This window comes from Poecilia reticulata, chromosome 5, assembly GCF_904066995.2.
Source record: "Poecilia reticulata chromosome 5, P_reticulata-male-v2, whole genome shotgun sequence".
NCBI lineage: Eukaryota > Metazoa > Chordata > Actinopteri > Cyprinodontiformes > Poeciliidae > Poecilia > Poecilia reticulata.
In genome coordinates this window covers 8459821-8486162 of record NC_088834.1, presented here as the reverse complement: position 1 = coordinate 8486162, position 26342 = coordinate 8459821, and the positions used below count along the sequence as shown (strand labels likewise).

The 26342-nt window shown below is 36.3% G+C and overlaps 1 protein-coding gene across 7 annotated transcripts in view; it reads right to left on the bottom strand.

The window, feature by feature from the left end:
- Positions 1-535: 535 nt before the first annotated feature.
- The window catches only part of matn4 (matrilin 4), a 28327-nt gene continuing 2520 nt past the window's right edge, over positions 536-26342 (bottom strand). Inside the window, exons 2-22 of one of the 7 annotated variants that reach the window (XM_081606956.1) lie at positions 18446-18576; positions 16601-16776; positions 16276-16434; positions 15754-15985; positions 14699-14821; positions 14309-14431; positions 12796-12921; positions 12256-12381; positions 11280-11405; positions 10908-11033; positions 10175-10300; positions 8657-8782; positions 7594-7719; positions 7019-7141; positions 5693-5815; positions 4732-4829; positions 4328-4459; positions 4035-4218; positions 2723-2875; positions 1955-2057; positions 536-1750 (exon numbers count right to left, since the gene is read on the bottom strand). In XM_081606956.1, coding sequence (XP_081463082.1) covers positions 1690-1750; positions 1955-2057; positions 2723-2875; positions 4035-4218; positions 4328-4459; positions 4732-4829; positions 5693-5815; positions 7019-7141; positions 7594-7719; positions 8657-8782; positions 10175-10300; positions 10908-11033; positions 11280-11405; positions 12256-12381; positions 12796-12921; positions 14309-14431; positions 14699-14821; positions 15754-15985; positions 16276-16434; positions 16601-16776; positions 18446-18521 — 2748 coding nt within the window. In that variant the 5' untranslated portion in view covers positions 18522-18576 and the 3' untranslated portion in view covers positions 536-1689. Of the gene's footprint in view, positions 1751-1954; positions 2058-2722; positions 2876-4034; positions 4219-4327; positions 4460-4731; positions 4830-5692; positions 5816-7018; positions 7142-7593; positions 7720-8656; positions 8783-10174; positions 10301-10907; positions 11034-11279; positions 11406-12255; positions 12382-12795; positions 12922-14308; positions 14432-14698; positions 14822-15753; positions 15986-16275; positions 16435-16600; positions 16777-18445; positions 18580-26342 lie in introns of all 7 variants that reach the window. The other 6 variants (XM_081606955.1, XM_081606959.1, XM_081606957.1 and 3 more) reach the window with 6 other exon arrangements.

Below are 26342 nucleotides of genomic sequence, written 5' to 3'. Positions count from 1 at the left end.
AACAGCATAACCATCTAATAACTTTGCAAATTAAAGATATACATTAGGTAACAACTAGTAGTTTTTCACTTCTGTTGTGTTCTAAAAAAAAACATCACACATTTTCTGGAAGTTTCTGGGTGAGTTTTAATGGGCAGCTTTGATGTTTCTTCTTTCAAACTTCCAGTTTGGACAAAACATACAGATTAGGAGGCCCAACACTTTGGTTTTGTTTATGTCGACTGCCTTGTGACCTAAGGAAATGAACTTTTCTTGTTTTCTTTACTATTGATGACAATATTCCCTATTTCTTGTTGTTCTTTTTCCTTAAGCTACCAAGATTTCTGGGAAAAAACAGTAACAAAAAGAAACTGAAGTTGCTACAAAGAGGATTATTTTGTTGTCTTTGGGAACTTCTGGTTGCACAGCATGACATTATGACTTACTGAGGTCACTTAAAAACATTTCACTAAAATTCAATTTAGCCAACATCTGCATATCTAAAAATAGTAAAAAGTAAGGATAAAAAAAAGAAAAAAGTAAAACACTCATCAGCAAAATGTTTAGTCCTTTATTGCCCTCTTTGGTTTGATACAAAGATTCATTACAAAAATACAAACGTAGTTATTAGAAAATATACAAAATTATACAGATATTCCAACATTAAGGGCTATAAATTCATGATGGTATTATTGGAACAAACCGAAAGAATTAAACACCTACGCTAAGAAATTTCTTTCAATTTAGGATGAAATTTCTAAAATCAAATAATGTAGCTTATCAAATATATATATATATATTATATTTCAGAATATTTGATAAAAGCTTAAAATTATAAATATTCTTATAAAATAAAAGCAGTAAGTCCTTCAGCATTGGCAGATTTCTCTATTGAATTAACACCACAGCTTCAGTAAACATTAAGACTCAACATTTCTTAAATTCCCTTTTATATAATTTAAAGCTATTTCTACTTTTTGATGATTTGGTTTGAGAATTTGCTCTGGAGGCAAAAAAATAAAAGATTTTATGTGACATAAGCCAGAGAGTTGATAGAAGTGGCATCAAGAACTCATGTCCTGCTTTGTTGTCTTTGTGTTTCTGCTGTTGGTTAAAAAAAATGAAAATAAAAACTGCAACCTGCCATCAATACATATTTTGTCAAACTGTAAAAAGAGTTCAGTATAAATATTGCACTGAATGATTGTGACTATAAAGAAACTTGATAATTTAGTTGTGAGCCGACGTCTCGTACCTAAAATACACTCATTCCATCTAGTTTACAAAAACAGACACCCTGCTTAGACTGGCGTGCTTGTTAGAAATAAACCAGTAAAAAATGCTGTTTAATAAACAAAGGTATTGATAATGTTCTCTGTAAAAGAACACTGTAAAACAGGGATAGGTTTTGAGGTTGTTTTTTTTTAAATACAACATTCTTAACAGCTACATTGTACATTGGTGGTTGGGAATTTTGTTCATTTATACCACTTACAGCTACAACAGAAATATTTTTTTTTCCCCAAACCATAAACTGTAACGTATTTCTAACAGAGTTTCCAAGATTTGTGACGGTGTTGTAAAATCTGTTTAATGTGAGAGGTGTCATGCTGTAGATCCCAGTTGGTTAAAGTTTTTCAGGATGAGTCTTTTTCTTCTTTTTCCCTCCAGTTTTCCTGCTGTCCTGTGTGGTCACTCTGTTTGACCACATCACTTCCTGGACAGCAGCTGGTTCTCCAGTTGCTCCAAACGGGCAGCCATAGAAGCTAGTGGATATTGTATTAAGGAGCAACAAATAAAAGAATGCTGCAGCTGCTGCTGTGTTACAGTGATTTGCAAAAGTGTCCATGCTCCTTACACTTTTTCACAAATGTTGCTTATTTTTCCATTTGACTGAATATTTCAAATCATAAATATACATAAAGAGTAACACTTGCATGCTAAAGATCTGTTGAATTATTTTGAAAGGATATGTTTTTGTGTGAACTGATCCAGGCTGTTCATGGTGGCCTGCTGGAACTCCACCAGGTTCTCACAGGCACATGGATCCTTTACTTCAACCTCCCCCTGACTCTCCGCTGCAGACAAAAAAAAATAAATAATGTTTTCACAAAGTCATTACATTCATTATTCATTTGCATTTTTGAGATATTAAGTCTGTCAAATTTCAGACTAAATGTCAACTTATATATGTTTGTGATGGTTTTCTGTTGCCATATATTTTAATGGTTTCCGGAGAAACTGCCATGCTAAAAGTTTACCAGTAGATGGCGACAAACAACAGGGCATCTTTTGTTATGGAGAGAGTCACAGTACATCATCTGATGGGTGAATATTGATTAGTGCATAGTGAAATAAATTAAACAGTTTTTTTAACTCTTCAATTGATAATATAAAAAGCAAGTGGCAGACGTCTGACTTACTTTGCTTCATAATTTGTGTTTTATCTGAACTTCACAAACATGCACAGGTGTTGACATTTATGTCTGTTTTAAATATAGAATCCATCACTTGGTAAAACAAGATATTATGCCAAATATTTCTTATTAAATTGTTTTCTTAAGGGTTTTGTTGTCTAAATCTAATCAATCAAAAATAGTAAAACAATATAAAAAAAATCTGAAAACAAAGCAAGGAAAAATGACATACTGTATTCTTATTTCTAATCTGTGATTTCAACTTCCTCCTCGAGGATTTGTTTGTTTAGATCTTTTCCTTGGTCATTTCTTTCTTTCTTTTTTACCTGGGCACACATTAAGTTTGAGGTTGTCTGCGATGGTGTTGATGGCACTGAAATCTGTCGTGTAATAGAAATGTTTTTCCACAGGATCAGATGCAATCTCACGCAGCTCATCTTCCACAGCTTTGCCCACACCAACAGCATACATGGTGATTCCTGCAAGCATACAGATAAACATTAACTCAAAATGTATACTAAATGCTTTAAAATGTACAATGAATTTGAAAAATTGACATGAACTCATAATAGGCAGGAATTACATATTATGGAGTTTTTAAATTGTTATTTTTTTTCATCAGCAACTTTCAAAATCATAAACTGGGGGCACAAAAATTAATTTATTGAGAATTTTCCCCAGTCAAAATTATACATATATGTGCAAATATATATGTATAGTAAATACACCCCCACCTATTTTCATTAAACGTCGAATGCCAAACAACATTTATTGTTTATAACCATTAACAAGATTTTGGCAGAATTCAGGCTGGACATTTTAACCCTCTTATTACATAAAATGGTGCATTTTATTTATAATAGTTGGCATGCTGACTGTTAAGCATTTTTAACAGGGATGAGTCTGCAAGCTCAGGAAAGGACCCTGCAGAGGATTAATGTTGGCTTGTCTGTGTGTCGTTCTGCGTGCCTGGAATCAATATCTTGTTGAAAGACCAAACTGTTTCAGAGTTTCAGTCATAGCTGTTGATTTAATACACAGATGTAGAATATCAAGGTAGCACTTCTAATGACGATGATGCTGCCACTGAAGGCTTTCACAGATTCTCCTGCATTTAAAATATCATCTTCACTTTGAAAACACATCTCTTGCTGCTGTGGCTGAATAGCTCCATCTTTGCTCATCTGATTATGAAACCTCTCTCCAGGAGGAATTTGACTTGCCCATGTAAATAGCTGCAGTAAAGCTTGAGGGTGTTCACTTTGGAGAAATTGTTTTTTCTTGGTTGGTACTTTCTCTATCAATGGGTAACTTGCCTCACTGTGGACGCTGCTGTTCCAGCAGGTTTTAGTTCATGGTTTGGTGGTTCCTGTATGGTCCCCGGACATCCTAGCCAATTTATTTAATTTCACAATGGATAGTTTGGGTCATATGGGTAAAAGTTTGACACGGTTTGGTTTTCCAAAAGGATAAGGATTCCAAACAAACAATTTAGAGCCGATAAAACTGGCTAGCATGTATGATTATCCAACCATGAAGACAACATTTTCAAACTTATTGTTTAAAGTACAAAAAATGTGATTAATGACCAGATGAATGTCAACCTTTTATAGATAGAAAAACCTATTTGGTACTGACCGGCTTCTTTAGCCTTTTTGGCGTATTCGCTGATGTCATCTTGGGATCGTCCGTCTGTGAAAACCAGTCCAATGCGGGGGATGTTGCGACTGGCTGGACGGGCGCCTTCTGCTTCTGAGAAGCTGTACTCCAGCATGTGCTTTAGTGCCAGACCTGTCATTGTTCCTTTTTCCATGTAGTCAACCTAGAAGAATAGATGTTGTAAAGCCATTAAACAATTCTGTTGTGATTATTTTGCCTCCGAGTGAAGCAGATTTTAGCCCATAAGTATAATTTCACGTGTTTTTTGCAACCTTCATGACTGCAGCTTTGATGTCTTCAGCAGTGTGGTACATGTTGAGTGGGAACTCGGTCCTGACTCGGCTGGAGTACTGAACCAGACCGACTCTGGTACCATGAGCAGACACGTCCAGAGAGTCGACAACCTGAAGGGTGTCAGGAAATAAGCAAGACACCAGCTGCTTCTTCCAGTTTTTATTTGTTTTGTTTACTCCTAAAATAAAATCCAACTCCACTGTAAGAATATTTTCTTGTCCCTAGGGTGGAAAATACAAATACTAACCTAATATATTTATTACTAAGCTTTCTTTATGTAAAATCAACATTTACATGGTGCATTTGTCACAGTTTTGTGGTCTGTTGATTATCTTGTCAACACTCTGTAATACATCACAAATATATCAGAAAAAATAACTACCTGATTGACAAACTTTTTGACGAGCTCAAAGTTTTGAGGGCGGACGCTCTTAGAGCCGTCGATCAGAAGCACCAGGTCGATGTTTGCAGACTTGCAAGCTGAAATAAATACAAACAACAGATGGGTTGTGTTTGCTCCATGAAGGAGAGGATGTTGATTCTGTTCTATTTGTTTATCTGTTAAAACATAAGATACAGATCCCTCCATAAAAGACAGTGGTAAGGAAATATTAATCCTGAAGACAAAAACACTACTACAATAGACAATATTTAGCACAATATTAAAGTATTACAGCAGTGAAAGCATAAAAACTAACTTAAAAGTGCAGCATTTTTTAAAATAATCATTATTTATAATTATTTGAAACACCTTTCATCATGTTAGAAAACAAATTCCCCTTTAAAAAAAAGATGACATCTCCAACATTTAACTACCGTAGATTTTTTATTAATTTATTGAACACAGACTAGAATCCATTTTGGTCACGTAGTTTGAAAGTGGTCAGGTTTTGACTCTTGTTCTCCTTCCAGGGATAAAAACATTTAAAGATAATCCTCTCAAGCGTGGAGCCATTTTTTATTCAGACAGAGCTGAGCTGTTTTTCACATCAGTGCGGGTTCATCTTCAACATCTCATTTATCTTCATTTCAGTTCCAAGGCGTAGCTTCCCCTCTTCTTTTAGTCGGGTTCCCACCAGAAATCCTAACTCTTTAGTATGTTCTGACAAATAAAATACATCTGCTACAGTTTTTATTAATACTCTGCATTTATTTATGCTTTTCTTCTTCATAAAGTTTGTAACTAATCAGGTCAGTATCTTATAGTGATACTGACCTGATTTCTTAAGCATCTTATAATAAATCTCTATAGATTCACTTTAAGTTCTCAGTGTGTGCCAAGCTGATTTATAAAACACTTTCCATGTCTATCAATCATGTTTTTCTTTAAGGGTTGGTCTTACTGCCGCATGTCTTGCCATCATCCTGAAGCAGTTGTCCTTCAGGACAGATACAGTGGTAAGATCCAGGGGAGTTTACACACTGGTAGTCACAGCCATGTTTCACCGTGTTGCACATGTCCATGTCTAAAAAAATACAAATTCATTAACAATTACTCAACAAAAGATACTTAAAGAGACGAAACACATTTGGCATGTCATGCTGTGATATGCTGCTGTGATAAATGATGAGACATTGACAAAAATCCAAAAGTTATTGCAAGTTAAAAAGATTTATGAGCAATACAAATTTCTAAATTCAAAAATATTTCAATTAATAGTTATTGCAACACCAAATTAATCAAATCAAAGGACATTGTAATTATAGTATTTTTATTTCTCCTAGTAGCCTTTGACTTGACAGCAAACCCGCTGCTTTTGTTGCCCAGTCATTATTAAATTAGACATATTTCATAATAAAACATTGTTTTTCTACCAGTTTGTTGCACACAGAAAGCATGCTTTATATGTATCGTTTCACAAAGTTGTTTATATTACACAAAAGCAAAGCAATGCATGTCCTGCTAGATGATCCTCCTGAGACACATTTCTCCCTCATCTTTTCTGGAAAAGGGCTGCCTCTTTCTCAGTCAGCACTTAATCATCTTATGTTTGGACTTTTATAACCTTACCTTATAAATATTTTTGATTGAATTAAAACCTGGATGTCTGGAAGGTGGAAGAATAACTACGACGCTTGCTGGCAGATTTTTCAGACAGGTGGGAGTTGTGCATAAATGATGTGTGACAACTCAACCTAATCTGGTGTGTTGGACGATGCCTAAACTGACTAGTATATTGTATTACTATATTTCCTTGAACCAAAGTGCCCTACGTTGATGTAAAGGTTTCAAAGTTAACTGGAAAACTTAATGGTTTTGTACAAATACTGGATGTCCAATTCATCCAGTATTTTGAAGTCACTTCTGGCCATTAAAAGACAACAATGACACAAAATGTCATTTTAAGATCTGAGGTTAATACTGAGTTTTTACATTCAGTTACGGTATATTGTCTTTTTCTGTCTAGTTTCTCTGTTGATCAACTGTACACACATTAACCAGAGAAGAGGTTTAATCAAGTTTTGAATGTCAATTTTCAGGTAGTTAAAAGGATTTGACTTACAAACTGTAAGCCAGTGCTGCTTAAAACAGCAAAAATATAAAATGATTCTACAAATGAGCTGGGAAACATGAAGGCAGAGAAACAGTAGTGATGAATAAATTACATTTAATCAGCAATTGGTATGCAGAGAAAGCAAATGAAAAACAAACAAGCAGATTCACTGACTTGTGCACGTCCTCTTGTCCCTGTTGAGTTTGAATCCTTTGTTACAGTCACAGGTGAAGACGCCCGGAGCGCTGATGCAGATCTGTTCACAGTCATGTTTCCCCTCAGCACAGAGGTCAATGGCTAAAACAACACAGACATGCACATAGATGTTTTTCCAAGTCAGAGTTAAAGGGCAACGCATTATGAGTTTCTTGGTCAGCAAAACCAAGGACACGGTGACGGCCGTTCTGACTGCAGAACCATCTGTTGAGATTCTCCTCCAATACAAAATATATTTTTAAGAAGTGCCAAGACTGGCAATACAACCTTATGATGTATAATTCATTTTCCTCTTTTGACTTTAAGTTCAGTTTTGTTTAACTTTATTTATTTAACTAGAGCAGTGCCCATACACTGCAAAATTTTATGTAGTCTTAAAGCAGGAACTAAAAACATAGCCTACATTCAGATTTACCCAACAAAGTATCTTGAAACACTCATAACAGTTTCATATTCAAAAGGTGACACGAAACAAATGCAGACTGATTTCATCTATTTAAACCTAATAGGTATAAATATTGCATATTTAAAACCTGAGCAGCTCTTCTCATCCTCATTGAGTCTGTATCCCTTTTTGCAGTCGCAGGTGAAGACGCCCGGGCCCATGTTCACACAGACTTGGTCACAGTCATGTTTTCCCTCAGCACAGAGGTCAATGGCTAAAATTAGACGCAACAATTAGTTTCAAGCTGTTGTTAATTAAAACGTATTCATAAACAAATACATATGACTCTGTTGCCTATTAAAAAAGAATAGCCTTGTATAATTAAATATTATGTAGCAAGAAGCATTAAGACCAACAGTAGTAATAAGATTTAACAGAAAAAGCAAATGAAGAGGATAAAGGGGAGGATAGATATTTTTAGTCTTTTTCTTGTTCAATGAATGGTAAAGTCTCTATGAAACAAGAAGGCAGAATAGACCTGTAGTTAGTGATGTAAAGAGTTTTCTACCAAGATGGTGAAATTAATCTTATGATTACATTTAGAAAAAAGTGGCTTGATTATTAAATGGAAGTGTGAAAAAGTTTAAGTTCAATAAAACCCTCCTTTAGTTTTTGTAGTCTGTTGTCTGGGATGTTGCCAATCATGCTAACCACTAAAATGATTGACAAACTTTCATCAAAGCTTCGTCTACTGATCATATCTATGTTTTTATCACATTGCTCATTTTTCTGTTCTAGTAAAAATGTTAAGAACAATTATATTTAATAACTAGCAACTTTTTGGTTGGGTAGTTGACAGTTTTATATTTTAGATAATCTATTTTGTGCATTTTTTAAAGGTCAGTTTGAGCAACATCTTGGATAGTATACTTATATCTAAATATTTACTCTTGTACGTGTGTAGGTGATAGGGGGATAGAGGATGTAAGGCCATTTAGATCCAACATGTTTCAAGACTAGTGAGATAGCTGATTTTGACCAATTTAACAAACATCAAATACTGAACCTTGCAACAGCAGCAGATATTTTATGTTTTACAAAAAAGACTTAACTTCAACTTTGCTGTTAAGAGATATAATACCCATTATCCTTGGATTTGTGTAAATATGAACATATGGCTGTGTGTGTATTTTTGTGGGGGACTGACTAACGTGAGCATGTCTTCTTGTCCCCGTTGAGTCTGTATCCCTCGTTGCAGTCGCAGGTGAAGACGCCGGGGCCCGAGTAGACACAGACTTGTTCACAGCCATGTTTTCCCTCAGCACACAGGTCAATGGCTAAATTACACACATTAATTTAGTCAAATTCCCAGTCTATATTTCCATAAAGTTTTTGACAAAGTCATCAGACATTTCTTACTCAAAACATGACATTTGTATTTGTACAATTTCTTTTTTCTTCTGAAGAAGCATCATGATAACAAGACACAAGACAAGAAAGAAAGAGGATAATTTATTCAGGGTTGCTATATGAAGGTCAGGATTTGATATATGTAAAATCCAATAATGAACCAGGAAAGAAAAAAACCATAAAACTAATTAGAGCAATAAAATGTCAAAGAAGAAAAGCAAATAAAAATGCCTGTTGAATGTTTTTTGTTAGTTTTCAAGCAAATGACAGCAGGAAAAGCTAGACTATAAAGTTAGTAAAGTGAAGCATTTTTAATCGAGGACTATTTTGAAGACTGTAGCATCAACTTCAAGCTTACTTTTAAAATGTCTCATACCATTTTTGTCGTTTTTAGCACACTGACTCATGTTATACCAAAGCCAGTGGACCCAAATCCTTATCCTTGGGATCAACTGTCTGATATGTTCTAGATATGGCTGTTTTTTTGTTGTTGTTTTTTAAAGAATAGGTCATAAATGCATTTCTGCAGAGCTTGATGTCATGCTAAGATGGTCATGTAAATATTTGAGAAAGCACTTATTAAAAACATGCAGGGCAGTGGGTCCCAAGGACCAGGGCTTGGGACTACTGATTTTGTTATTTAGGCAGATAGCTTGGTTAATATAACAAATTACATAGTGAAAAATGTAGAATTTTTAGTACTATAAATCCAACTAATTTCTCACACTATAAACTAACATTACTGAAAAGTACTTAATACTTGAAAAGTTGTGTTTTCAACTTCAAAATAAGTATCACATCATCTGCATAAAGTATTACTTTGTATTTACTTGCACTGTCATTTAGACAGTGTTAATTGTACCTGCACAGAATTTTATAAGGTAAAGTTTAGTGATCTCATTTGATTAGCAGTAAGTAAATAAGTAAGGGTATTGATGTAGCCTTTTATACAATACTAAGTGATTTTTTTTATCACTTAGAGAGTTTTGGAAAAAAAGACAGAGTTTCGCAGAGAAAATTTTCAAATGTTTAAACAAATACATAAATAAATAAATTACATTTTTAGTCCATATGCAGCACAAATGTATGGATTAAAAATAGAGGCATGATGTGTGCTAACTATCCTAACAAACCTTTTCATTTTTGTACAAAAATCTTGGAAGCAGCAAAAAATATTTAATACTTTCCTAAGAAATAATGGAAAGAGGAAAGAAACTTTGTCATTTTTGTAAGACATATTCAACAGAAGGAATGATGAATAGATCTATATATGTAGATATGTCTGTACATGTGTGTATTTCTGTGATGGCCTGACTAACGTGAGCAGGTCTTCTCATCCACGTTGAGTCTGTATCCCTCGTTGCAGTCGCAGGTGAAGACGCCCGGTCCCATGTAGACACAGACTTGTTCACAGCCATGTTTTCCCTCAGCGCACAGGTCAATGGCTAAATTGTAAACATTTATTGAGTTAAACTTGTTAATCATTAAGCATTATTTAAACATTTTCAAACTACGTGGAAATGTTTTTAACAGTTCCAACAAGTAAAAACAATGTTTCCCATGTGGGCATTTTTAACTTTCAAATAATCCCTGTATTAAATTAAAAGCTAAATTAGTAGATTTAGTAAACAACCATTTGGAAGACCTCAAAAGCTCTCAGTCCTTGGAAAAGTATTCCTACAAATTCTCCCAATTACAGGGATTATAATATTCTTGGAAGTATTTAATTAATAAATAATTCTGAATCACTTCTTTGAGAAAATGCAAACATTGTGTTTCTAAATAAATATTAGCTGGAACAATAAATGTTGTCAGATAGTAAATGTCGTGTCTAAAAGCTTTCCTGATCAAAGTTTCAGCCATTTGACTCAAATACGAAGTCTGTGTAGTAGCCTGGTAGTAGACTTTAAATTTTACTTCAGGACAATAAGGGCAAAAGCATCTTCAACCTTGTTATCAGATTTAAACAATGTAGGTAATTGTCAGATTTCTGTAATTCTACTAATGTCTGTATAAGTATGTATGTTTGTGAGAGACACAAAACTGACTAACGTGAGCAGCTCTTCTCGTCCACGTTGAGTCTGTATCCCTCGTTGCAGTCGCAGGAGAAGACGCCCGGTCCCATGTAGACACAGGCTTGTTGACAGTCATGTTTTCCCTCAGCGCACAGGTCAATGGCTAAATTGTACACAATAATTGAGTTATCTTGTTGGTTTTAAAACACAACCGAAGTGAAATAAATATAAGTGTCTTGCACTTAGTCAGCAAGAAACAGCACAAATTTTGCCTACAAAATGAGGAGGTTGACTTTTTTTACAGAGAGTTTTTCCAATTTAATTGATCGTTTTCATAAATAATAACAGTATGAAATGAATTAGCTGGGTTGATTGAATTGCATAGGTTAAAATCTGTGGCTCGACTAACGTGAGCAGGTCTTCTTGTCCCCGTTGAGCCTGTATCCCTTATTGCAGTCGCAGGTGAAGATGCCGGGGCCCGAGTAGACACAGACTTGTTCACAGTCATGTTTTTCTTCAGCGCACAGGTCAATGGCTAAATAACAAACATTCCGTCAATTAAAATTGTTTTTTTGCAGCTTTCTTATCAGCCTTCACAAATAATTTTTATGAAATTATTTATGAATTACTTGCTGAATCTAATAAGTAATATGTGGTATATACACTGCTCAAAAAAATAAAGGGAACACTTAAACAACACAATATAACTCCAAGTAAATCGAGCTTCTGTGAAATCAAACTGTCCACTTAGGAAGCAACACTGATTGACAACGGGGACCCATTGTCGGGTCAATCAGTGTTGCTTCCTAAGTGGACAGTTTGATTTCACAGAACTTCGATTTACTTGGAGTTATATTGTGTTGTTTAAGTGTTCCCTTTATTTTTTGAGCAGTATATAAGCTGTTTTCTCATTTGGCAGTTTAATAATTCATGTTTTCAAACTGAAGCAAAAAAAAACAAACATCTTATTTGCAAGGCTTGCATCAAGATATAGATCCCAGTGTCTAAGTTTTGTTGAGTTGATAACTGTCAGATTGAATATTTCATAACTACTTAATCCCTTAAATAGAGCTTATCTCACCAGGTGTCGTAGGATCTCCTATACTTAAATAAGAGATATGCATTTTTCCTTAAAAAAAAAATTGATTACAACTGCATGTGACATGTTTTCAGGTAAAATAAGTGTGATGTCTTTAAACTCTCTTGAAGAACGTTCCAACAATTACAGTGACATGTGGAAGCTGTTCAGTGGTTATAGTTCAGGTTTCAAAATTAGAAGTGGGCAAAATATAAGTAAGGTTAACTTTGTTGTTGAGTCCTTTGTCCCTAGATATGTCTGTCTGTAAAAGTGTGAGCAGGTGTATTTTTGTGAGGGCCGGACTAACGTGAGCAGGTCTTCTCGTCCCCGTTGAGTCTGTATCCCTCGTTGCAGTCGCAGGTGAAGATGCCGGGGCCCGAGTAGACACAGACTTGTTCACAGTCATGTTTTCCCTCAGTGCACAGGTCAATGGCTAAATTGTAAACATTTAAGTTAGATGTACCGCTTATGTAACCATTTATTTCTAAAACCTTTAGCAATTGCAGAGAAATTTACTCTCAAACAATATAAAAGTAATATATTTTGCAGTCTCACATTATAAGCACAATGAGGGTATATAAAGGAGCTCATCTAAATATTCAGGTTTTTATGTCTTTATTAAAAAGTGGTATTTATTAATTATTATCTGGATGAGTCATCCACTGAATTTGATTTTCTAAAGCTATGGCGAAAAACAGTTGCACTCATACTGTATCAGGATTTAACTGTCTTTAGATAGTAAAAAAAATAAGTTAAAAAAATTATGGAACTTATGTAACTCTTTGATTTTATGTGTGCATATTTACATATCGTTATATATAAGGATTGTTTAGAAACATTGACTAACGTGAGCAGCTCTTCTCGTCCTCATTGAGTCTGTATCCCTCGTTGCAGTCGCAGGTGAAGACGCCCGGTCCCATGTACACACAGACTTGTTGACAGTCATGTTTTCCCTCAGCACACAGGTCAATGGCTAAATTGCACACATTTATTGAGTTAAATTGGTCCTGAATTAAATCTTTTTTTTTTACTGAAAACACACTGAGAGAACAGGCCTGAAACATGGTAAAATACATGTAATTATCTGTTTCACATATGCAATCACCAGTAACCTCTAAGTAGCCCCTGTACTCCAGTTGTTATAAATCAGAATAGTTGACAATCTGTCATTAAAAACACATTTTTCTGTTAACAGTAATTACATGGTACTCAGTCTTTGAAGATCTGTGTGACTTAAAAACAAATGTGGTAAGTCTTTGGTTACCAAAAGGTCTTAAATTGTCTTAATTTTTTGTTTAAATTATCCTGAGATCCAGGTGTTGTTTGCCTCCCTGCATCTGTAAATGAGTGCATGTGAACAGAAAATGCACATGAACAAAAACACCACTAGATGGGCATGTCTGAGTTTTATAGCTGTTAAAACATTCTGTATTTGCTGTTCAAAAGGTTCATATTGGTTTCAGATTGGATTGAATGTTACTTTCTTTTAAGGAAGTACATATTTTCAAAAGTAATAATTGTCAGTGCCATGATGGTTGTGACATGAGTGTGAGAGTAAATCCGATGCAAATACACTGGATTTCTTGTTTATAGTATGTTGTGTTGTGCCAAGAAGATAAATATAATAATGAAAAGTTGTTTGCCAACTTTTGTGGAGTGGTGGAAATGTGTTAGGAACACAAACAAATGCTTTTGGAAATGGCAGCTGTGCAGTGTTAATTGTCATCATTTAACCTCACGTCATTTGATTAAAAGGGACAGGGCAAGCGCTGCTACAGCCTGGCATAATTTTGAGTTTGCATCAAGTTATAGCAAGAAGCAAGAGAAATTCAGCAAAGCATTTATGATTTGCATGAAGCCAGCCAGAAAATGAATATTTCAGCATTTGATTTAGAGATTTAAATCCATTTGATGTTGCAAACTGCATGGCTAATTACAAACAAAATCCAGGTTTGTCTTAAACTGGAACTACTCTATTTGTCACATTAGTGACTAATATTGCTAATTTCAAAGCTAATTAAACTAAAATGAAAGTTCTCCAGGAGCCTATATAATCTTGTATGGTAAAGTAATATTGTAAGTATTCATAAAATGTTCTGTCAGATTATCAGCCACATGAACTTAAATCCTTTTTACAGTTCCAATTACAGATTACTAAAACAAGTAAAACTATCCAGCTGAACAAAACGTTTTTTAGCAAAACTTAGAAAATGTACCACATTTCCATTTCAATAAAAAATTGTTTCACATGAATTCATGCAAACAAAATCTTGATTATTGTAAAAATAGCAGTTTAATTTGCATGTGTCAAACTGGAACATGTAAAAACAGTGAGGTTTGTGTGAGTGTGTGAGACTAACGTGAGCATGTCTTCTTGTCATCATTCAGGTGGTAGCCTTGGTTACAGTCACAGGTGAAGGAGCCAGGTGAGCTGATGCAGATCTGCTGGCAGTCATGCTTTCGCTCAGCACACAGATCGATGGCTGGGAAACACATGAAAACAAACAGAAACATAATCACATTTAAAAAAATCATGGATTAAGTGTACAAGTTAGACATTTATCAGATCTTTTAGTAGAATAGCCAGTTGTACTTTCTCCAATAAATGATATTTGCTTCACTTCTAAAGTACCTGTATGTATTACTTAGTATGCATTTATTCCACAGGTGCAACTACAGGACAATCTGATCTAAAATATTCCATCTTGATCTGTAAAAACAAATGTGAAGCTTGTTGGTAATATCTTTACCTGAGCATGTCTTCCCATCAGCATTGAGCCTGTATCCAGGCAGGCAGTGGCAGGTGAAGGATCCTGGGGAGCTTTCACAGAGATGCTCACAGCCGTGGTCAGACTCCAGACACAGATCAATGCCTGCAGCATAGTTCAGGCCAAAGTCATGTTAACAACTGAACTATTTGCTTTGCAATGCAGTCTAAAACATGTGTCCAATGCAAAATCTAGTGATGTCATTATCATGCATATCAAATTAACCTAATATATTGTAATTCTGACGCTTTATTAGTTGAACTGTTGCAGTCACTGTTACAAAAATCTCCAATAATGCTGATAAAATAATATTATTAGTATAACATTTCTACAGGAACCTTGAGCACCTAATCAGCTTCATTCCACCCTTTGTTATATATTTTTGATGAAATCAAAATATATAACATTTGAATAGATTAATCTGATCTATTCAAATGAATTGTTTCCAGATTACTTTCTACCCCTTTCTTCCATTTAGCAAAACTACAATATGTTTTCAGAGTAACCGTTCTGTTCAGAAAGGCTGATGGAAGTGGAAATATGAAGGGAAACTTTTAGTCTGGTATGAAAGATATTAAAACATTTAGCAGAGAGATGGGAATTTTTTTATATTCAGGGTAAACATTTATTGTTTGTTGACTCCATAAAAAAAGGTTATTTTGGCCCAGTTGAATCCAGCTGCAAGACATTTTCACAATAGTTGGCTACAAGATAACTTCAAAAAACTGTAATCCATTTGTTGAATTAAACCTGAAGGCCAGGCTCAAATGGGACTTTTTATAAAAACATGATTTGAAATCCAGGAAAAGTGACTTTCCAGAGTTCAGGTAATTTATGAGCACCAAATGGTACTCAAAACTGTTCTGAGTCAGAGTTTTACATTCCAGCAGAAATATAATTTGTTTTTTACAGTTTATGCTAAGTACTGAAATAATAGGAAAAGCTCAAGCATCAAACCTAAGTTGGTCAAGAACAGTTTAATGAACATTTTCTTGAAACTTCACATTTGTGCGATGGTTTTTGTTCTGCAGTCTTACCACAGAGCTTGTCCTGGAACTGCAGGCCAAACTGGTAGATAAGGTCAAACCTCTCCACCAGGAACACATGATCTTCGAAGGGCGGGGAGGCCATGGCTCTTAGTGACGTCATGTCGGCTCTGGCCACTCCCACTGCATAGATCTCAATGCCTCTTTCTCTGGCCTCAGCCGCCACCTCCGCCACACGGTCCTGAGGACGTCCATCTGTCACAATCACAGCCACGTTGGGGACCTAAAGAGAAAGAAAGTCATTAGCTCGCTACTGGTGTGTTGACTATTAGTGAGCTCTCCCTTGCTAAAAGCATGTTCTCTCACATCACAGATATTACATTGCTAAATTTAGATAACATTTTTATGCCTTCCATACCAAAAATATTGATGAACTCCACTGAGTTTAGTCAAAAAATTCAGATTAAGATTTTTGAACCTCATTTGTATCAGTTTTGAAGGTCTTCAACCAAATCAGCTCGTCAAATAAATAGGAACAAATTGACTTCAGGCAGCAGTTTGTGTCATGTATACCTTTGGCCTGTCTCCTTGTCCGGGACTGAAAGCTTCATTCATCAAGTATCTGATGGCGAGGCCCGTCATGGTGCCCTGAGCCAGCGGAACGATCTCATTGATGGCTTTCACCATGTTTTCCAGCTTGCTGTGGGTCTTGAGGGAGAACTCACTGCGGACCTGAGCACAAAGAAGGTGACTGTCGACAGCAACATAAGCAAACTGTTCATCATTTCCATAATTCTTCTGAAAGAAAATCTGCAAATTAAATAAACTACCAAAGAAAATTTGTGTACACTATGAAAAAATAACTGGAAATGGTTTGGATGGGGACTGCAAAAAGTACCTGGCTGGAGTACTGAACAACCCCCACTCTTGTGGTGTCTAGTCCAATGTCCAGGGTGTTCAGGATGTCGATCAAGAACTTCCTCATCGTCTCAAACTCATGTGGCCTCACGCTGCGGGAGCTGTCGATGAGGAAGACTAGATCCACCGGGCCAGACTTGCATTTCTGATTAGGACCTGAGACAAGGGTCACAAGAAAACACTGTTAAGATAGTAGAACAAATGTCTGACCAAAGTCTTGAACTGGAAAGCAGGAAACATGTGAGTACTCTTATTCCATGTGAGCACCTGAACATTTTGATCTTTCATCTCCAGAGTCACTCTCCTGCCCACTTCAGCTGGCCAGCTTGATTTTATGAGCAGAAGGGCTTCGATATTAAGAAAACAAATAGCCACACTATAATAGTTGAAAGTTACAATGAGGATACTGTAACTAACTCATATTTCCCTCACTCTACTCCTTATTTTATAATTATCAGATTTCCCACCACTTCATGAGCTTTTTGAACTGGAATCTGCTATTTTGTTTTTTGACATTGATTGATCCATCCATCCATCCATCCATCCATCCATCCATCCATCCATCCATCCATCCATCCATCCATCCATTTTCTTACACCCTGGTCCCTCAGTGGGGTCAGGAGGGGTACATTGATTGATTGCTATTGGATTTCCAGTTTGTTCAACAATTCGTCTCAAACTGTTTAAATAGTTAAACATATTGATTTGATTTGTGCTGAGCAATAAGACTCTTTTAAAGCAGCTGCTGTTTACAACACCAGTAATTCATCTAAGACTTACTTCCAAACTAAACTTTGCTCCACACTGTTTGAGTCAGGATTTATAAAACAACAGATTATTTCCAGACCAGGCAGCATTGGGAAGCTCACTTCTGCATGAGTCTTATACTTAACATCTACAACACCTAACCTTACTTTTCCATGGCTCCAGCTTTCACTGGGCGTCTGTTTTCATCTTTCGTCTTTGACTCACTTTCATGTTGTAACATCATCATGGTTCAAACACACTGCAGCCATGAATGAGTTTTTGATGAGCCTGTGTTTTCGTAGCAGATTTATAAGCTGGAATGGGACTGTTTGATTAATGTATATCCAGAGTTTCAGCCCAGGAGATGAGCTTATGCTGGAAATAATAACCAGAGACACAGCGGTCAGTGTAAGAAGCCATGTGGGACTCAAGGAATCCTTCTTTAGTTTCGAACAGACGTGAGCAATGACAAAGTGTTTAAGCACCTCTGAAAGTCTATTGTCTGGCCATGAACATGAAGTTAATACCAGATGGAATATGAATTGACTGTTTAAAAGTCCTTTTCATGTAAATTATGAGTCCCATTAAGATGATTTGTTCCCACTGTGAGTAAGAAAAATGTCAAAAAATTAAAGATGACATCCACTTGATGTTGGCTGCATAGTGGCGCAGTTGGTAGAGCTGTTGCCTTGCAGCAAGAAGGTTCTGGGTTCGATTCCCAGCCTCGGTCTTTCTGCATGGAGTTTGCATGTTCTCCCTGTGCATGCGTGGGTTTTCTCCGGGTTCTCCGGTTTTCCTCCCACAGTCCAAAAACAATGACTGTCAGGTTAATTGGCCTCTCCAAATTGTCCCTAGGTGTGAGTGTGTGTGTGTGCATGGTTGTGTGTCTCTGCGTTGCCCTGCGACAGACTGGCGACCTGTCCAGGGTGAACCCCGCCTCTCGCCCGGAACGTTAGCTGGAGATAGGCACCAGCAACCCTCCCGACCCCATTAAGGGACAAGGGTGTAAAGAAAATGGATGGATGGATCCACTTGATGTTTACAACCTAATATTTTCTCCTGGTAAAGGCAGACTGACCTGATTTTGGTCTGGCGGAGGTGAAGACGGCAAGAGTCAGAACAATGAAGACACTCAGTCCTCTGAGGTTTCGCATCTTCACTCTGAAGGTCACAGTTTTGCAGAAAGTTCACCCACAGCTGCAGCTGGTTCTACTGGAGAAGGACCAAAATGTAAAGCTGAGAGTTGGTGGGTCAGTCAGAGGGAAAGCAGACAGACAGATGCATGAGCCAAAGTTTAAGGTGCGTCTTAAGCAGCCACTGTGAAATGTCAAAAAAACCTTAAAAGGTTCAGACCAGAACTACCTGAATTAATGATCTAGTTTAAATACAATGGCAATGTTGGCAGTAATTTCTACTTTAAGGAGATTACTGCAACAACTACTACTACTACTGTTACACTACTACTGCTACTACTAATAATAATAATGTTTAACTTCAATGTTGGGTGTGTTAAGGATGAAGCTGGAACTACCTGCTTAAAACTTAGCATAAAGACAGATAAAGAAAGTCAACATCAGAAGAAAATCAATCTATCATTTATCTCAGGAAAAAACATTGTTTCTAAAGTAACAATGATTTCCTAAGCTTATTTCTCAGTTTACAGATAGTTAATGATAAATATTAACCACAGAGACTTTAGAAAGAAACTCTATAAAAAGACACCAAAGTCAGGGAAAAAGAGGCCAAAGACAGTTTTTTTTTAGAGTGGCACTAAAAATGAGATAATAGTTTTCCAAATTTACTGGTTTGTTGAAACACACAAAACATGCGCACAAACAGAAGAGTTAAACGCTGATCAGTACAATAGACATTACTCTTTAAGATGAGAGAGCCTGCCTAATCTCTAGAGGGGCTGCTGCCTAAATCCAACAATCGCCTGAGCGATAGACAGAGTACACCCTGGACAGATCACCTGTCCATCATAGAGAAACATGGCGCATTATATAGAACCATGCAGACACTCACACCTAAAAACAATTAACATCGGTCAACCAAACATACATACTCTGGATGTAGGAGAAGGCCAGAGTACTCACAGAACACCCAGAACATTTCTCACACACTGGAATCATTTTTTATGACTTTCTTTTAACAGTGTTACAAACCGATTCACCCACATTTACTAACTTTCTGTCCCAAACTTTCATTTCCAACATCTACTTATATTGTTTTAAAACTCTCCTCATTTCATTTGTTGGTGCCGAACACAGTGATTAGCGAGGAAAAAAAGATTCCTGCAGAATTCCCCCCTTTGTGTTCCTAATGGCTCTGGCAGGCTTGTGTTGCAGTGGGACATTCCAGTCCGGCCCCATCATAAACCACTTGGCTGGAAACACCTGGTGAAGGTGCACAGCGGTTCCTGCTAATAGAAGGCTGTGGAGGAACACACACAAGTGCCTGGCCTGCCTGTGTGTCTGTCAGTAGCCCTGTAGGCTATCAGCTCGGCAGCAAAGGGGTAACGATAACGTCTGAAATGTGTTTATGTTCATGGAACCTGGTCAACTCAAACAGGCAGCATGAAAGCCACCTCTCTGTTTTTAGGTCCACAGAGATCATCCTGTGGGAGTTAATCTCTTTCAGACGGGTACAGAAACTGGAGTCAGATCAGAGTCATGAGTCAACAGATGTAGCCGAGCACAAAGGAACGTTTCTCTGCTTTTTGTCTCGTCTTTCTCTGAAGCATCTGTTCTTCCTCTCTGTGCCTACTTTCTCTCTCCTCCTTCAGTCTTGTCACTATTTTTTATTTTTACAGGAGCATCTCTGTGGTTAATGAAAGGCCAGCCAAACATCTGGAGTACATTCCTTATGCTTTTACATATATGTTGCAACAGAGCCAGGTCAATGGCTGCATCTTCCATAAAGGGAAGACAGAATTAAAGCCAGAAAACATAAAAGTTTTTTAAACACAAATGTCCTGTTGTTTTCAAGCCTGATAACTTCAAAACACTGACACAAAATTGCCCTTTTGATTCACCCCTTGTAAAACTGAAACACTATTATGGAAACAATGTCACAGCATCTGCAACATTGATGGTACATATTGTGGTTTTTGTTTTCTTGACAAAAAAATGCCTTAGTAACTTTGAATATGTTGAATATGCTACGACACTGAAAACACACAACAAGAACAATGTCTCTGTTGAGACCTTTTTAACTCAAAATTTAAGAAATAACTGGAATCTTGGAGCTGAAGGATGAGGACATAATACTGTCACGCCATGATTACGATATTGATTCAACAGCCAGACAGACCAATAAAACAACCGCTAGTGTTGCTTCTTGTGAACCAGCAGTTACCAAAAACCTCCACTATGTGGCAGCCTTGTAAAGCTCAACACATAATCAGCATCCAACACCAGGCATGGTGTTTGTGAACAGCTGATCTTAACAAGTGGAACTAGACGCGAATTTGACCAGTTTAATAGTCAAAAGAGAAAAAAAATCTGCAGCAGGATGAATCTGAATGTGCAAGAAATAAAAAAATCAAAAAAATTACTAACACCTGTTGTTAAGTTTACAATATGAAAAAAACATAAATGAATAGCCTCTGGTTTCTCTCTGAGTGAAACTTTTGGTCCAAACATTATTTTGCATGTAATCAAAACAGGCTGCAAACTGGAATGTAGATGTTAGAAATGCTGCCCATGACAGAGAGAGAGAGAGAGAGAGAGAGAGAGAGAGAGAGATGAATGGAACCACTGCATATGTTTTTCCTGCTGCTGCTATTGACAGTATTTACTAGGATTCTAGTGATTTGAGCAAATGGCAGCCGCTGACTGCTGAAGCTGAAGCTGTATGAAAAGTCAGCTTGTGACTTTGTGAAATTAATAGGCACTATGACTCTGTTAGAATAAATAACAGGACCCAGTACAGATATTAGAAAAAGAAAGCTCATATTTTATGCTGTATTATATTTATCTAATGAACCACTAATGAGACGGCTTGAGACTTGATGCTGTGTAACCGTGTGTGTGTTAAACAAAGACTCCTCAGTCTAACTTTCTGTGGAGAAGTGCCCCTTACCCACCGCCCCTCCTCCTCCTCCTGAGTCGTCCTCTCACCATCACCAAACAATGACCCACTACAATCCTGCTGCTGCTGCTGCTGCTCAGCACCACTGACACTCAAGCACACACATCTCCACTGCCTCCCACAGGCCAGCATATGTTCTATAAGTATCCACAAAGAAGATCATTCAGCCCATATTTTCTCTTTAAACATCTTATTAACTGGCCAGGGTGAAAGCAGCAAACAGTGTTGACAGTCAGTTATCAGTGCGGCTTTGACTGAGATCCTATTTCCTTTCATTAACACTTTACATAAATCACAACTGTTTGCCTCCTTATGTTCTTCAAAAATATAGCAGGCTGTGCAATTACTGAACATTTGAAAGTTGAAATACACTGAAAAGAAAAATGTACTCCGAGTTTAAAATCAAAGCAAACAGCAGTTAAATGTTTGTGAGGCAGTTTGATGCCACATACTGAAGCGCCAACCAGCCGTTACGTTTATAGATCTACTTCTGAAGAATAGTGGGGCCCAAGTTGGCATTGGCACACGGCGGCATGCAAGAGAGATTACAACAGATGAAACATAAACTGTAATTTTTACATTTTGGCAGTAAAAACACAACGTTCTCTTTGTACCAGTCTATTTGCTCTTAAATACATGGAGCAGTACAAGTTTGGCTTTGAAACATTTATTTTAATGTTTTTTTTTTAGGCTTTTCCATGTCATTAATACATGTGTCAAACTTCTCTGCATGTACACAGTAGATCTGTTTTAGATTACTTGTCAGAGACGGTTGACCACAGAAAACTTTTCAGTAAACTCTTTTGGAGTTACAGACACTGCTGAACTCTGAAAAGTGTATTGTATATTTTTGTCTTACAGATAAGACTGTTGATGTGATTTATTGACTACTTAGACCAAATCTTGGAATAATTATACATGTGCAGACACTGTTCTCTGTTATCCACAGTGTTGGAAGATTCTGTTAGGAAATACACTCATAAACAGAGGAGGTGAATGACTCTGAAACTGGCATCTCTTTTTTTAGACTGTGAAATTAAAGGGCTATTGCACAGTACAGTTTTTGCTGTTCTAGACTTGATAAGGAGCAATACAATTGCAGGCCATTTGCTATTCAACCACTTTATTCCATCTGCCAATTGCTTGGTTTAACATTAATCAAACATACAAATCTCTTCACTTACTTGAATATCAGAAAAGAGAGCATAAACACTCAAATCTGTGAGCTAAGCAAGTGGGTAGATTTTACAGATTTCCCAAAAATATTTCCCTCACATCCACTGAAACTATACAACCACTGCATGAAACAAACTCTGAGCTGACCCCAACTTCAGTTTGATGCTCCTGCAGAATAAGTTGTACGAACAAGATGTTGCTCCATGTCTGAAGTAACTGGAGGTCTGGGTTGTAACTTACTCTTCTTCTGGCATGCTTTACAGATTGCCGATTTAGTAGTGAATTATTGATCTAACAGGGTTTCAAAGGAGCACATTTAATCCTTTTCCATGTTATTTATATGAGACCTTTACGTAAATGTAAAGTCTTTTGTCTTTAAATCTGAGGTGTTTCTCTGGTATCTCTTTACGCAAATAAAGTAAAACACTTTTACAGATAACTCAGGATTGTAGTAAATAATGCAAGTGTGCTTTTTCACACAAAGACTGTTACTTTGAGATCAAATTGTTGCTAACACTTTAGAGTGTTTAGCAGCTGGAGACACTGCAGGAGATGTCTGACTTTAAGATGAATGTAAACACACCATCACAAAGGAAGCAAACTTATCAAGTGCGCCGCCTCTGTGGATATAAGTAGTATGGCAGACCTGCTGCAGAGAGTGTTGTTTCAAACCCATAAGGATGGTTTTACAGTTTCATCCTGCTGCCATGTCCAAGACCACATTCAGACTAAAAGTACACTTTTAAATAGCAACCTTTAAGCAGGTATTAAACCAACTTCATATTAAACACACATTTCTGTATTAAAAATATTTTATTTATATTTATAGATCTGGAGTAATATCTTATTTTAAATGTCATGTTTTCATTAGCCGTAAGCAGAAAAGTATCACAATTAAGAACTAAATGCTTTAACATAACTCTGAGCATAATTAGTTATATGTGTTTGACTTGGTGAAATTAGTTCCTGAAAATAATGAATGAACTTTCTAATAATACGATTATAATCCTGCAGATATGAATTAGATTTGCTATAACCTAGTGCCGCATATTAAATAGGTTTGAGCTGCACACTGTCCCTTTTTAAATAACGTTTATTATTGTTATTTATTTAAATGGATCTGTATGCAGTACTTCAAAAATAAAGAATGTTACAGAGTTGGATAGAAAGATTAGCTTCAGGATAAACTTGTCCTGTTTTCCCGTCTACGGCCAGGTTTTAGATAAGATAAGCAACTTTTTTTGTACCTATTTCTTTCCTGTTTGCTTGATATTTTCCATTCAAAAACTTTTAAAAGCAACACTTTTCTTCAGTATAAAACAACCATTTTCTCACAATAAGATGCCTTAAAGTCATGTATTGTACATTAGACTGACATAATAACTATAAAAAAACAGAATATCCTATTTGTGAAAAATGTAGTCTTCAAATATGTCGTGTGTTTGTCAAAGAGAAAGGTGTGTGTGAGAAAGAAGCAGTTCAGGAACAGGTGATTATCTCTTTAGGTATACAGACTGAACCACACACACACACCCACACACGCACACACACACACACACACACACACACACACACACACACACACACCACACACTTCTTACACACTGAAACTAGATAATAAGCTCATAATGCAGAGCAAACAGAAACACATTCTCACATTTGTTTTCCATCAAAGCTCCTGTTACTGTAGACTGAACTAAGATACCATCACATGGATCAGTTCATGGTCAGATGGACATTTTGCAGAAAGTAATTAATGCAGTTCTTCACACAGTGAGGATGGAATGTCGCTGCAGTGTTTGGGAATTCTAGAATTAGAGGAAATTAATCTTTGGCTCTAGAAACCTTTTCACTTTAAATCAAAAGAACAGCTCTTGAACCAAGAAGCAGAAGAACATCTTTCCTCCTCACCTGACAGTAAGAGCCATGACCTGATTTTGCTTGGCTGCAAATGAATGCAAAGAATGATTGACTCTTATATGCATTATCTTTGGATGGACACTTTCTTTTTTCCTTTTAATAATTACAGAGGATGTGTGTTTTGTACATATAGAAGGATTAACAAATATTAGATTTCAGCAGACCATCAAACTGGAACCTAAAGCTAAGTTAAGTCAACAGCTGTATGAGTCAAATTACAAAGCTGTTGGACCCTGTGTAGCACAGAGGAGGCATTATTTTTCTGCCAGAATAAAACTTGGCCTGGCATACATTTGCCTGTCCAACTAAATATTGATATTTATGACCATCTCATAAACAACTGGGTCTTGTATAGTTGGACTTGAAGATTTTCTACACAACCTTTGTCAACACAAAGAGACCATGAACCTGAAGTGCACCCAATTCTAAATGAGCAAAGGCTGCCATGGATAAAGTGGACATCACAGATGATAATAGACAAGGTGAGTAAATGTTGATTTTGACCCTCTTTCAGATTGATTTGCGGGAGTCTGAGTGCCTGAGTTTGTGCCTGTAGTTTGGTTTTGGTTTAAAGCTCCACAGAGTGGGATGTAATGGCATCAAGTGAAAAAGGATCATAACTTATCAAAGCTACACAGACGTAACCCTGCAACGCCAACTAACGGGTTTTGAAATGATATTGAACTATTAAAATAACCTAAAATATATTGCTTCTATATCTTCTTGAAAGTTACAGCAAAAGAGAAAATATCATAAGTAATACATGTATTATGTTTATTTACTATGTTTTCCTTTGATTATTTTTTTATACAAAAGACCTCAAGATCAGTCAGTTTGTATGGAAGACATCTTTTCCTTTTGTAATTTCTCAATTAAACGTAGATATAGACTTAGACTGGGCATTATGCTTCACTAATGTACAAACGTCTGAGCATCCACAGAACAGCTGTTCCTAATCTATTTATTTCCTGTTTGCTTGATATTTTTCCATTCAAAAACTTTTAAAAGCAACACTTTTCTTCAGTATAAAACAATCATTTTCTCACAGTAAAAGACCTAAAAGTCATGTATTGTACATTAGACTGACTTAATAACTATAAAAAAACAGAATATCCTATTTGTGAAAAATGTATGGAATTACACAGCTGTTGTCTGAATCTTGGATGAAGTCCACACTTTTTAGATTGTTGGTTAGAAAGATCTAAAAATATAAAATCATGTCATTTTCCTTCAGCACCTTCTTTGTGTTTGTCTATCACATAAAATGTCTATAAAATGAACTGATGCTAACATTTAACATGCAATTATTAGTTTAGGCCATAATTATTTTTTCTTCATCCTTCATTTTCAAAGCAAAAGTTTCTTGAATGTTAACCATCCAGTAGGTACTCTTTATCACCTGTAATCACCATTAACACAGTCACCTGGTACCCATTCTTTACTTACTTACATTTAATTTTGCATAAGCACGAATATTAAACGCGAGTTCACAGGAAAACATCTGTGATAGCATAAGTGTATGCATGCAAATGATTTATATTTTTCTCAAAAGCAGTTATAATGCATGCACTTATAAAAGAGCAAATACAGAAAGTTGTAAGCAAAATTTAACTCAGACAAAACCTAAAATAAAATCCCAGAACCACAAAGACTAAACAACACTGATGCTGCAATGTTGAATTTATATAGCCAGCTGTGAAAAAAATTATGCACAATGGACTTTCAAGATGTTACAGTTGCAACAGGGGAATGTGCAATACTTTTTGCATAAATGACAGTTTCAAGCT